Genomic DNA, 13,382 nt, shown 5'->3' on the forward strand with positions numbered 1-13,382 from the left:
TAATTTTTGGTGCTACGCGCAGGACAGCGGTGTTCGATTCACACAAGTTGATTTCCACCAAAATTTCTTCCAATCTTTATCTAATATGTTATTTTCTTACTCTATATTTTGTTGTATTTTAATATTTTAATTCCACAAAAATCAAACTAATTTTATTATTGTTTGTGAAATATTGTTTAAACGATTGCATATGTTTAAAAATAATAAACTTTTATTGTTAAGTTAAAATATATGAACAAAGAAAGTTTTTGCTAATAAAAGTGTTATTTCAAAGGATAGAGCATATGTTTTTATTTTGCAATAAACAAATTTATTTATTTATATCGAAATGTAATAAAAATTAAAATGTATCAGTCAATACCAAAGGTCATTGGAATGCCCAATCAGAGCAAACTATCCGCTGTCCTGCGCGTAGCACCAATAATTAATGTTTATTTAAAAAAAATCCTGACGCCGTGTTGTTAATCTATTTTAATTTTGCAAAATTGCAAATGAAAGGTACAGTATACTTCTATAAGCAAAAAAATTTTCAACTTGCTATCTGCTTTATTTTTAGTCCTGTAACATTTTGAAAAAATGAATTTTTTTTACGAAAGCTGGATTGCAAAATTTATTTTGCAAAATCTATTGAACCTACCTTAATGAAATTTATAGTATTATTTTACTGTATCATAAAGTTTTTCACGGTGAAATATGAAGGTCCTAAGTGTAGCATAAATGGTTGAAAAACGTAAAATGCAAATACTTGTTTTTATATGTTTTTTTTTTCACAATTATTGCTATTTTTCAACAAGGGTGACTATTTTTTAAATTTATAACCAATTCTATATTGTAGGAAATTTAATTACACAACTTTTATGTCAGTACAACTTTTCTCGGAAATGAATACTTTAAAAGTTATAATCAAAAAACCAAGAAAAATATCGAATTTTTCCTTAATTTTTTGACATTTTGATTATTTAAACAATGTTCCGGACCTTTTTGAGAGGGATGATAACTTAAATATTATTATTTGATTTATTTTCAAGCAATTTCTGCAAAAAAATTTGAGTCACCTCTCAACGTCCAAATGTACTAATATTTTTACAGATGCGCCCTGGTCTAAAAGTGGACTTGGTTCACTTGTATTCTGAACCCTCCATTTATGGATTACTGTCGAAGGCACACATGATCAACCAAAAAAGAAGATGTAATTGGTGATTTTTCTAGTGACTTTCTTGGGTTTGAATCTGCCGTTTTAGTTTACTCCTCCTGTTTTAAAAGCAAAGCACAGTTAATATTCTCAGTAACTATCCAATAAATGTGATATCAAGTATTATCATGTACACAAGTTGCGTTTCTGTCATTTTAAATTGTTTTCTCTTTCAGCTGCATTATTGAAAGAAATGATTTAAGGAAATCTGGAGTTAGCTGAAGCTGTCTACTTTAGAATCTTGACGATTGATGTATGTTTCGTATTCAAACTGATTTATGGTACAATTAGTTAACCTGATTATTTACAAGTCATTAATCTGTGTGTAATTTATCGGCAACTTAGAAGTTCAAATACATAAGTACTAGTTTTCATAACACAAATTATTATAAATCAATCAATAAATTGACAGAGTATCGAATTAACTCATTGGCAATAAATGTATTGACATATTTAACATTATAAATCGAGAGAAATAATGTGTGATATCAGTAGCTAATTGAAGCTGATGTTTTTGATAGGATGATAAAAAAGTATCAGATCTGTTACTTACATCTGGTTTAAACTTAGAAATTTCTTCAAATAGATTTTTCCACCTTGTAGGCCAAGACAATGCTGCTGAGTCATGCTCCTTGTAAAGATAAGGATGTAGTTCCACTAAATCTTGAGCAAGAACATTGTATGACATTAAAGTAAAAATAAAACCAGGGGTTCTACTGACGTTATCACATGTGTTTTCCCACAATCTTAAGGACATGATATTGGTACCTAAAATATGACAAAATATAAATTGTCCATTTTAAAGTAACCTAAGTTTTGGAATAATAGATATACAAGTGTTACTTACAATATTTTTATAGTATCAAGTGCAACCAGAAGTACCATTTTAAAGTCACCGAAATAGTATAAGCGATATATTATTCAATGTGCCTTAGCAAGATGAGAACAAATGTATGATTTTGGTTTTTATATCATTTCCTTATAAGATTATGAAGAATTATTGAGATAAAAAAATAGTGCTCAACCATTAGGGCCAAACAAGATAATGCTTATTCATGCCTGCAGGCACAATGAGTTAGTTTAGTGCACAGTACAAATTAAGTGAAAAAAGCTATTATTGTGATTGGTGCACAAGAAAAAAGTGCTTTAAAAATTTGAATACACCACTGGGTGATTCTTAGATTAAATTACATAGTAAGTTAGGATCAATAAAAGAGTTACTCTGATTGATCTCTAAGACTAGATTGTAGCATTAAATAAACAACATAAAACATATCATTTCTGGCAAAAAGTTCTAACAGGAAGTGTCATATACAGGGTGTCCCGGAAAATAGTGCGTTCCTTAAAGGTGTAGGTAGAAGGCACCATGTAGAACAAAAAACTCTTCTAACATTTTTTTCTAAATTCAACCGTTTGACCAAAAAACTATAAAACATTTTGGAATAGAAATTCAAACCTGGCAACTCTGTGAAGTACAAAAATCTAAACGTAAATAGTCCCATGCTTAGTAAACAGATAATTTGGAAGAATCCTGTTTAGTGTCAACGCCGAAAATGTTTTTGAATCGTGTGTTCATGTGTAATATTATGATATTATGTTGTTTGTTTATGGGAGATCAATAAATGTAGAGGCATAATATCTACTAAAATTCTTTCAAAATGTTTTGCTGGAATTTCTCGTCGTATGAGTGTGAGTGCATGTTCCTCTATGAATTCATGTGTTCGCAAAAGTGGTGGTTCAGTTAAAATATGTGTTTTCATCTTAAAATATGTAAGTATAATTCGTTTAAAATTATGCCATATTTCAACTACATTTTAAAAAAAATTATAGTAAACAAAAATAGTAAGTATTAGGTTGGATTATTTTAAATACTGTGAGACACAAACGAGTTCTTATTCACCAGTGCGTAACATGTTGCCAGATTATTTAATTTTCTGAAGATTAAAATTCAGGTATATGGAAACCAATGTAATCTTTTTTTTGGAAACGGTTAACTTTAGAAAAAAATGGTATAGGACTTTTTTGTTCTAAATTGTGTATTCTATCCATACCTTAAAGGAACGCACTATTTTCCGGGACACCCTGTATTAGTATTATTAGTATCTTATAATACTATTGTACACAGCAGAAGTTAAATAAATGTTCAGGATCTTGAATTTAATAGTTATTTATTGATATAAGTGTTAAAAGTACACGTTTAAGGTACGCATGTGAAAGTTTGCAGAATGAGCGATAGCGAATTCTGCAATTCACATGAGTGCCTTAAAAATGTACTTTTTAACTCGCATATCATACAATATTTTTTCTACAAACGTAATTACAGGACAATATCTACAAAAACTTTTACTTGAACTTGACTGACATTCCATTTTTATATTTTTTTGACATTACATCAAAATTTCCTATACGGTCAATACGCATTGCACTGCCATAAAAATTTTAAAGCGCTAGTGCCTTAAAGTAGCATTTTTAACGCTCGTATGGAGTGCTAAAAATTGCATTTTTAACACGGTTGTAGAAAAATATATTTAATGAATTTATGAACTAGACAATCTTATGACAATATTAAAGTTATTTATTTTATACAGTGCTAGTCAAAAGTCCGTACCCCCCCTTGTATCTTTTGAACGGTTATACCTATAATAGTGAAATTTGGAGGGAGAAAATGGACAGCCTAAGTCTGACGTCACAAATGTCACAAAATTGGGAGGAGCTTATATTGGCTCCAAACAATTTTGATTGTAACGTTAAATGGTCATAAGGAATTTTTCATTTATGTGCTTTGTGTGGCAAAATAAGACTTCATTTACGTATTTCGTTAAAGAAACGTGTTAATTAAGAGATTTTTATTCGTTTTTGCTCAGGTGGTTTTTATTCCTTAGTGATTGAAAATAAACATAACCTCAACACTGTTTACGTTCTAATCATTGCCTTAAATTAACTCACCTGGGCCAATACGAACAAAATCTCTTAATTGGCACGTTTCTTTAACTAAATACCTAAATGAAAAGTCTTATTTTGTCACACAAACCACGTAAACAATAAATTAAAAATTCCTTATGAGTGTTTAACATTATAAACAAAATTGTTTGGAGCCAAATATAAGCTCCTCCCAATTTTGTGACGTCAAGACTTAGGATGTCCATAAACGGATGTAAGCTTCTTAACTAGTCATGACAGGTGACGTAATTATGACAGATGACTTTACAGCGCCACTGTGACAGATAATTTTAAATGGGACCTTATGGCAAGTGATACCCTTAGAATATAAAAGAACAGGAAGGAGTCTGTCATATATCAACAACACCTTAAATTTCTAGCGGAACTGGCCATCTTGAACGTCTGGGGATGACTCATAAGTTTTTGTCAACGAGGTAGAAGGTGTTTGTGTATTGGATCAGCTGTGTGCATATGCGTACCATCTGGTAAAGCTCCTGTATATGCAATCAATTAACTGAAGTTATTAATATAATAAAATGTTATTTAACTGACTTTTCAACAAAATATTATACTAATACATATTTTCTCTTGATCTATAGCTGTTTCTTTAACATCAAAGATGTAATAAAATCGTTAAGAATTTATTTTCTTCCCTCTTTCAAAGGTACGTCACTGGAGATAGAAAGCAAATCTGACAGCTGATCGCCATTTGCAACCTCGTTCCTGGCTGGGAGTCATTTCGCATTGTACTCCTTCCTTTTATTTTATATTCTAAGGTGATACCTCGTTTGAAAGGCATTGAAAATAACTATTCAGTCATACTAATTTTGTTTGAGTTTAAGCTAATTTTGATGAATAAATGAAATAAATATAAAATTGTAGTTTCGCATTAAATTACGAAAAATTCAAAATTTCGCATATGATTACTTGTCAAAAAGGTTGACGTTGACGTAAAAACTACTAGAGAATTAAAAAACGTCAACTTCTTTGACAAAAAAACCATAGGCGGACATTTGAATTTTTATTAATTAAATGCGAAACTACAATATTATATTTATTTAATTTATTCACCAAAATCAAAATCAAGTAAAACCCAAAAAAATTTGTATGACTGAATAGGTATTTTGAATACCTTTCAAACGAGGTATCACTTGCCATAAGGTCCCATTTAAAATTATCGGTCACAGTGGCTCTGTAAAGTCATCTGTCATAATTACGTCACCTGTCATGACTAGTTAAGAAGCTTACGTCCGTTTATTTCCTCCCTTCAAATTTCACTATTATAGGTATAACTGTTCAAATGATACGAGGGGGGGTACGGACTTTTGACTAGCACTCTATAACTATCAATTATTATTCAAAGCATACTAATAAACAACATCATCATCATTCTCTTTGCCTTATCCCTATGCAGGGTAGGCTTCCCTAATTGCATTTCTCCACACAATTCTATCTTGGGTCATATCAATGTCAATCCCCTTTACCAACATGTCCTGCCTTATCGTCTCCCCCCAGGTCTTCTTTGGTCTTCCTCTCCTAGTCCTTCCAGGAATCTGCACTTCAGCTTTTCTTCGTATTGGGTGATTAACGTCTCGACGTTGAACATGACCAAACCATCTTAACCTATGCTCTCTCATTTTGGCATCAATTGGTGCCACACCTATACTTCCCCTAATATACTCATTTCTAATTTTATCCTTCTTTGTCACTCCACTCATCCATCTAAGCATTCTCATTTCTGCCACATGCATTCGTTGTTCCTCTTTCTTCTACACTGCCCAACATTCAGTTCCGTACATCATAGCCGGTCTTATGGCTGTTTAATAGAATCTTCCCTTCAGCTTCATTGGAATTTTTCTGTCACACAACACACCACTCGCTTCTTTCCACTTCATCCATTCAGCCCTAATTAGACTGCATGCATCTCTATCTATTTCTCCATTACACTGTAATACCGATCCCAGGTACTTAAAACTATTGCTTTTTACAATCAGTTCACCATCCAAAGATACCATTTTATTTGTAGTAACTCCATCTTTAAATGAACATTCCAAATACTCTGTTTTGGTCCTACTAAGTTTTAAACCTTTTCCTCCAGAGCTTGCCTCCACTGTTCCAGTTTTTGTTCTAAGTCTCTTTCACTATTTCCTACTAACACGATGTTGTGAAAACAACAGTTATTTACATTAATTTGCTTTTATAAAAATATCTCTCTGTAAATCTGTTGGGACAATCTGTATTGTGTTTAAAATATTTAATTCTCTGAAAAACTTGAGTGTAGCGTTGTGTGTTTCATAAAATATACATCTGCATTTTTTATAGTTTCGGGGTAAAAGCAGGTAATTTTGCCAAAGAAGTGTAACATGTGTTTGGCCCTTTTCAGGGCGAATGGTGTAAACTAAACTATCAAAGATAATAGTGCAGAGATTTGAATAGAATTTCGGCAGTCTCTTTCTGCTCTCCGAGTTGAACACTTTGTTCGCTTGTGCGTCTCTTTTCGCCGTAAAAATACTCTCTCCGCAATAATTAATAGATTAAAAAGACTCTTAGGTTCTCTCGTTCGCTATTAAGACTATAATTTATCGTTAAGCCGCTTATTTGTCAAAATCGTTGTTGTTAATAAATGTTTTGTTCACCGAATACCCTTATTTATCGCTAATACACAACCCTTTCTATCGTATTAATTAGCACCTTTAAAACCAGACCAAATTAAATCTTAGAACCAGTTCTCCTAAAAGTTCACTATTTTGTTTATATCGAAGGACGGGACATACGGGTGTGGTCCTAAAATATTCACCTATGTCCAATTAGGCAAAAGGTAATAATTAAACCATTTTTGCCACGGTGGGGTGAGATTGAATAAAAACTCACACCATTTGATGGTCTACATCGACCCGGATTTTTGGTTGGTTTTCGCGTTTGTGCCGCTTTTTCGGACATTTTTGTGTGTAATACCTCTACAAGACTTGTTAGTTCGCGTCGCGATAAACTCTAAGTAAAAGGAAGTGAAGTTATTGTGTGTGGTTAGTAGCTGCCACCTGTTGCTTTATCAATTGGACTAATTTGGTGAGATTTTTCCATTTTTTAAAACTTTTATTGCTGATCCAAGGTAAACTCTGCTCAAAGACATTTTACGGTCAAAAACACTTTTGTAGACATTTAACGTAGACGCTGTATCTCTCTGTGAAACTTAGACTCTTATTCTCTCGCCGCGCTTGTTAATTGACAAAAAACTCTCCAGTGTAATTTAGATTTTGCCGCGTATCGATAGACTCTCTCTCGCCGTGTGTTCAATCGAATTCGAGATAGAAATGGAAGACCTCAAGAAAAAAAGGACGCCTTTGAAGGCTAAAATTACAAGAATCGAAAACTGGCTCTCACAAAAGGCTAGTACGGAAAAGGATGCGCTACAATTTCAATTTCGGCAAACAGAATTAAAAACCTGTTTTTTAAAATATGAAGAAATAATGGATCAGATAGACGAGATTGATGAAGCCGGTACTGAAGCAGAAGACAGGGTAACAACTGAGCAAAAATATTTCTCTATTCTCGCGGGCCTACAGCGTAAGATGGACGAGTTATTGTTGGGCCCCCCTCCTCTCAGATCAAATAGCACTCAGTCAACTGTGGCCACTGCTAAGGTTAGGCTTCCGGAGATCACCATGCAAACGTTCTGCGGGTCATTCTCTGAGTTCAACTCGTTCTACCAGCTCTTCGAGACGCTAATAGTGAACAATGAAGAACTCAATAATGTGCAACGATTTATTTACCTTAAATCGTTCCTGCGAAATGAACCCCTCCAGTTGATCGACAACATCGAAGTTATCGACGAAAATTTCGATATAGCTGTAAAAACTCTCAAAGATCGTTACGAAAACAAATCGCGAGTGATTAGCTTACACATTCAAAAATTGTTAAAGGCTCCATCTCTAGTTAAAAGTAATTCAAAGGCGTTACGCGAATTTTTAACTCTAGCTCAGCAGACGCTGCTCGCTTTGAAAAATATGTCCGTACCAATTGAGCATTGGGATTTACTATTAATTGAAATATTTTTACAAAAATTAGATTTTTCTACACATAGGGCCTTTGAATATGATATTGGGACAAAGACCTTACCTACCCTTTCACAGTTTTTTAAATTTCTCGAGAAAAAGTGTGATATTCAGGAAAAATTAAATGTTTCAGATCATGATAAAAAGGTTAATAACAGGTCTAAATCAAAAACATCTTTCTTCTCATCAGTTGACCAACCATCACACTCTTTCTCTGATAATAATTGTACTTTTTGCAGAAGTAATGCTCATAAGGTTTATCAGTGTAATGATTTTAAATGCCTCTCTTTACAGGAAAAATTTAATTTTGTAAAAGGTAAGAAACTGTGTTTTAATTGTTTGGGTAGTAAACATTTCTCTCAAGATTGCGGCTCTACTCGATCATGTACTTTGTGTGGGGGTCATCATCACTCATCCCTCCATGGAACCTCTGAAAATGTCTCTTCCTCTAGGAACATCAATAGGCAAGCTCTCTCTCGTGAGCGCAATGCTCAAACTCCTCAAAATTCTCAAGGTGCCCCTCGTGTTGTCGCTCCCATATCTACTCAGCATTCTTTTAATAATCGCAGCCAAAATGAAGCTTCTACTAGCTCATCCAGACCTCCTTTAGATATGCAAAAGTCTCCAGATTCTCAGGCAGCCACATCTCTCTCCGCTTTATCAGTTAAAACTGATGTATTGTTGGCTACCGCTTTAGTAACCGTTTATTCGAAAGACGGCAGACCCATGCATGCCAGAGCGCTCCTAGATAATGGGAGCCAACATTCGTTTATCTCTCGTGATTTGGTTGAGAAGTTAAAACTCATCCCTTATTTTAAACAGCTACAGATATCAACCATATCCGAAAACACCTCACTCTCAAACGAAATGTTAAACTTAGAATTTTTCCCCTATAATGTAAAGGACAGAAGTTTTAAAACTTCTTTCGCTGTACTCGATAGTATAACTTGTAGGCTTCCTAGAGCTACTATAGATAGAAGTAAAATAAAAGTCCCACAGGATCTCACTCTCGCAGATCCCTCGTATTCTGTTCCGGGTAAAATTGATTTGCTTCTAGCTGGTGATATCTATAGTGAATTATTGACGGATGGATTTATACGGTTAGGAAAAAATCTTCCCATTCTTCAGAATACTCACTTAGGCTATGTTATTTTTGGTACAATTAATCCTCAGGTTTTTCACCGTAATTCACATTTGGCTATCTCTCAGTCAAATGTTTCTCTCTTTGTTCAATCCGAACCCGAAGAACATAAGTTGGATAAGTTGTTTCAACAATTTTTCGAAATTGAAGAAGTTCCCCTCGTTAGTAAATTAACTCCCGATGAAGAATTAGCGGAACAAATATTTAGCAAAACTACTCTTGTGTTACCTTCAGGTCGCTTTCAAGTAAATCTTCCATTTGTCTCTGAAAACGCTAATAAAATGTTAGGTGAATCCTTTAAAATGGCCTTTAAAAGATTTATGAATTTAGAACATAGGCTCTTAAAAAACGAAAGTACATACGCTCAATATAAATCTTTCATTAATGAATATCTTCTTCTCGAACATGCGAAAATAGTGCCTCTCTCTCTAACCAACGAAAAGTTAGAAAATAAATATTTTCTACCGCATCACTGTGTGTTTAAGGAAGAATCTTTAACAACAAAGCTTAGGGTTGTTTTTGATGGTTCGATGAAAAGCTCTAGTGGTTATTCGCTCAATGATATTTTACTCAAAGGTCCTACTCTTCAACCGGAACTTTTTGACATTTTGCTACGGTTTAGATTGTATTCCTTCGTTTTTACAACGGATATACAAAAAATGTATAGACAAGTTAGAATAAATCCTGCTCAAACCTCTCTTTTAAATATTCTGTGGCGTGACTCCCCTGAAAAAGACATTGAGTGTCTTGAATTGCAAACCGTAACGTATGGAACTAAAAGCGCTAGCTTTCAGAGTACTCGCTGTTTAATGGAACTGGCACAAACTTATCAGACTGAGTATCCTCTGGCCAGTGATGCTCTTCAAAATAGTTGTTACATTGATGACATTCTCTATGGCGCTAATGATGTACAGACTCTCCTTAAAGCTCATAAGGAAATAACTAGTTTGCTTGGAACCGCTTGTTTCTCTCTCCATAAATGGTGTTCTAACTCAGACTTGTTTTTAAAAAATATCTCTTCTCTCTCTTCGAACACTACTTATGTAATAGCTCCAGATAATGGCTCCAATAAGGTTTTAGGTTTATGTTGGAATCCTATTCTTGACACCTTCTCAATCTCTCTCCCAAATTTTACCCTAAAGGACTCATACACCAAGAGAGAAGTACTGTCAATGATTGCCCAAATATTTGATCCTCAAGGCCTAATTAACCCAGTTACAGTTGTCGCTAAATTAATCATGCAACAAATTTGGATTTCCAAAATTAATTGGAACGATATCATAGATGCAGATACGTTGCATGAGTGGCTAAATTTTGTTCGCAGTCTCTCTAATTTTAAGGATTTAAATATACCTCGGTGTCTCTTTTTAAGTCAAGAAATCACTAGTGTTGAGATTCACGCATTCTCGGATGCAAGTTTAAAGGCTTATGGAGCTTGCATCTACCTACGTGTGATTTATAGATCAGAACAAGTATCTTGTTCACTTTTAGCATCTAAGAGTCGTGTCGCTCCGCTAAAACCCTTGACTCTCCCAAGATTGGAACTCATGGGTGCGCTATTGTGTAGTAAGCTCACAGCAAGGATTGCTAATATTATTGAAGAAAAACTCTCTCGCTTAGACTCTATAAATATGTGGTCGGATTCAGAAATTGTTCTCGCTTGGCTTCGTTCGCATCCCTCTCGTTGGACTCAATTTGTAGCAAATAGGGTTGCACAAATTTTAGATAATTCTCCTAACGCTCATTGGAGGCACGTACGATCCAAAGAGAATCCTGCCGACATACTCTCCCGAGGAATGCTACCCGCTGAAATACTTAAATCTTCTTTGTGGTTTCATGGTCCTCAATTTTTGAATCAATCTCGGTTGGATTTGTTGAAATACAATCCAAAAGTTTATACCTCCAAGTTACCCGAAGAAAGGAAAGTAACTCTTCACATTCGAAATGATCAAATAGATTTTTTCACCGCTCTTTCTGATAGGTTCTCTAATTTTTCAAGGTTTGTAAGAACTTTAGCATTTATATTCAGGTTTGCCAATAATGCCAAATCGCCTTCTCATAAGTTATCAAATTCTCTTGAAGTAAGCGAACTTCAAAACGCTGAACTGAAGATTGTTAAGATGCTTCAGTATTCTTCTTTCTCGCTTGAGATTTCTGAGATTAAAAAGGGTAAAACTCTATCCAATAAGTCTATTTTACGCTTAAACCCCTTTTTGGATGAAAATGAAATGCTGCGTGTAGGAGGTCGCCTTGGTAACTCAGACGTTACATTTGATCAAAAATATCCTCTTCTCCTTCCCTCAAAAAATCGTGTAGTACGTCTCTTTCTTCAGAGAGAACATATCAGACTTTGTCACTCTGGTCCTCAAAATACTTTATCTCAAATTCGACTTAAATATTGGCCTTTAAATGGACTACGTGAAGTTAAAAAGGTCATACACCAATGTATGGTTTGTTTTAGGTTTAATGCCAAACCCGCTATTCAGATTATGGCAGATTTACCAAAGGAACGTTTGCAATCCTCTCGAGTATTCGCTCATGTCGGATTAGATTTTGGTGGCCCCTTTCAGATTAAGGCTTCCAAACTCCGCAAAGCTCCCTTGATAAAATCTTATATTGCTCTTTTCGTTTGTCTATCGACTCGAGCTGTTCACATCGAAGTCGTATCCGGCCTTTCTACAGAGATGTTTCTTCTCGCTCTAAAACGTTTTATTAGCCGTAGAGGCCTCCCTCAGACTATATTCAGTGACAACGCTACGAACTTTTTGGGAGCTCGTAATCAGTTGTTTGAACTTTATAAGTTTTTAAAAGATAAAAAGCACTCTCGCTCTATTAATGATTTTTTGGCATCATCTCATATTCGCTGGAAAACCATAGTTCCTCGAGCCCCTCATCATGGTGGCATCTGGGAAAGCGCTATAAAGAGCGCAAAGCATCATATCCGTAGACTCATGGGTGATATTAAGCTCACTTTTGAAGAATTTACCACTGTTCTGACTCAAATTGAAGCTGTGCTCAACTCTCGACCGCTCTGCTCCCTCTCAAATGATCCCTCTGATCTAACCTATCTGACCCCTGGACATTTCTTGATTGGACAATCTCTTACGTCTTTTCCTGAAAGGGATGTGATCCCCATTCCCGAAAATAGATTAAGTTTATGGCAACATCTCTCTAAACTCCAGCAAATGTTTTGGAAAAAATGGTCAATTGACTACTTGAACAGACTCCAAAATCGCCCTAAATGGTTTCTTCCTCATAAGAACCTAGAGCCCAACGATCTCGTCTTGTTGATTGAAGATAACACTCCTCCTCTTTACTGGGCTCTAGCAAGAGTGATTGATGTCTTTCCCGGAAAGGATGGCCGAGTAAGAGTTGCATCGGTCAAAACTAAAGATGGAGTCTTCAAGCGCTCTATTAATAAATTGTGTCCTCTACCAAATGACTGTTAAAATTAAGTTAAGTTTAGTGTTTTCGCTTAAGAACATTGTAAGTTGATTTATGTTAGGTTAGGTTTATGTTAAAGCCAGTGCTTCAACGCGGGGGAGTATGTTGTGAAAACAACAGTTATTTACATTAATTTGCTTTTATAAAAATATCTCTCTGTAAATCTGTTGGGACAATCTGTATTGTGTTTAAAATATTTAATTCTCTGAAAAACTTGAGTGTAGCGTTGTGTGTTTCATAAAATATACATCTGCATTTTTTATAGTTTCGGGGTAAAAGCAGGTAATTTTGCCAAAGAAGTGTAACATGTGTTTGGCCCTTTTCAGGGCGAATGGTGTAAACTAAACTATCAAAGATAATAGTGCAGAGATTTGAATAGAATTTCGGCAGTCTCTTTCTGCTCTCCGAGTTGAACACTTTGTTCGCTTGTGCGTCTCTTTTCGCCGTAAAAATACTCTCTCCGCAATAATTAATAGATTAAAAAGACTCTTAGGTTCTCTCGTTCGCTATTAAGACTATAATTTATCGTTAAGCCGCTTATTTGTCAAAATCGTTGTTGTTAATAAATGTTTTGTTCACCGAATACCCTTATTTATCGCTAATACACAACCCT

General features: G+C 34.6%; 1 protein-coding gene across 1 annotated transcript in view; it reads right to left on the reverse strand.

Moving 5' to 3' along the window:
* Positions 1-13,382, reverse strand: part of LOC114328595 (uncharacterized) — a 288,450-nt gene that overhangs the window by 29,944 nt on the left and 245,124 nt on the right. The window contains exon 14 of the mRNA XM_050656295.1: positions 1,746-1,960. Within this exon, the coding sequence (XP_050512252.1) occupies positions 1,746-1,960 (215 nt within the window). The remainder of the gene's footprint in view (positions 1-1,745; positions 1,961-13,382) is intronic.

The sequence above is a fragment of the Diabrotica virgifera genome, chromosome 1, assembly GCF_917563875.1.
Source record: "Diabrotica virgifera virgifera chromosome 1, PGI_DIABVI_V3a".
Classification (NCBI taxonomy): Eukaryota; Metazoa; Arthropoda; class Insecta; order Coleoptera; family Chrysomelidae; genus Diabrotica; species Diabrotica virgifera.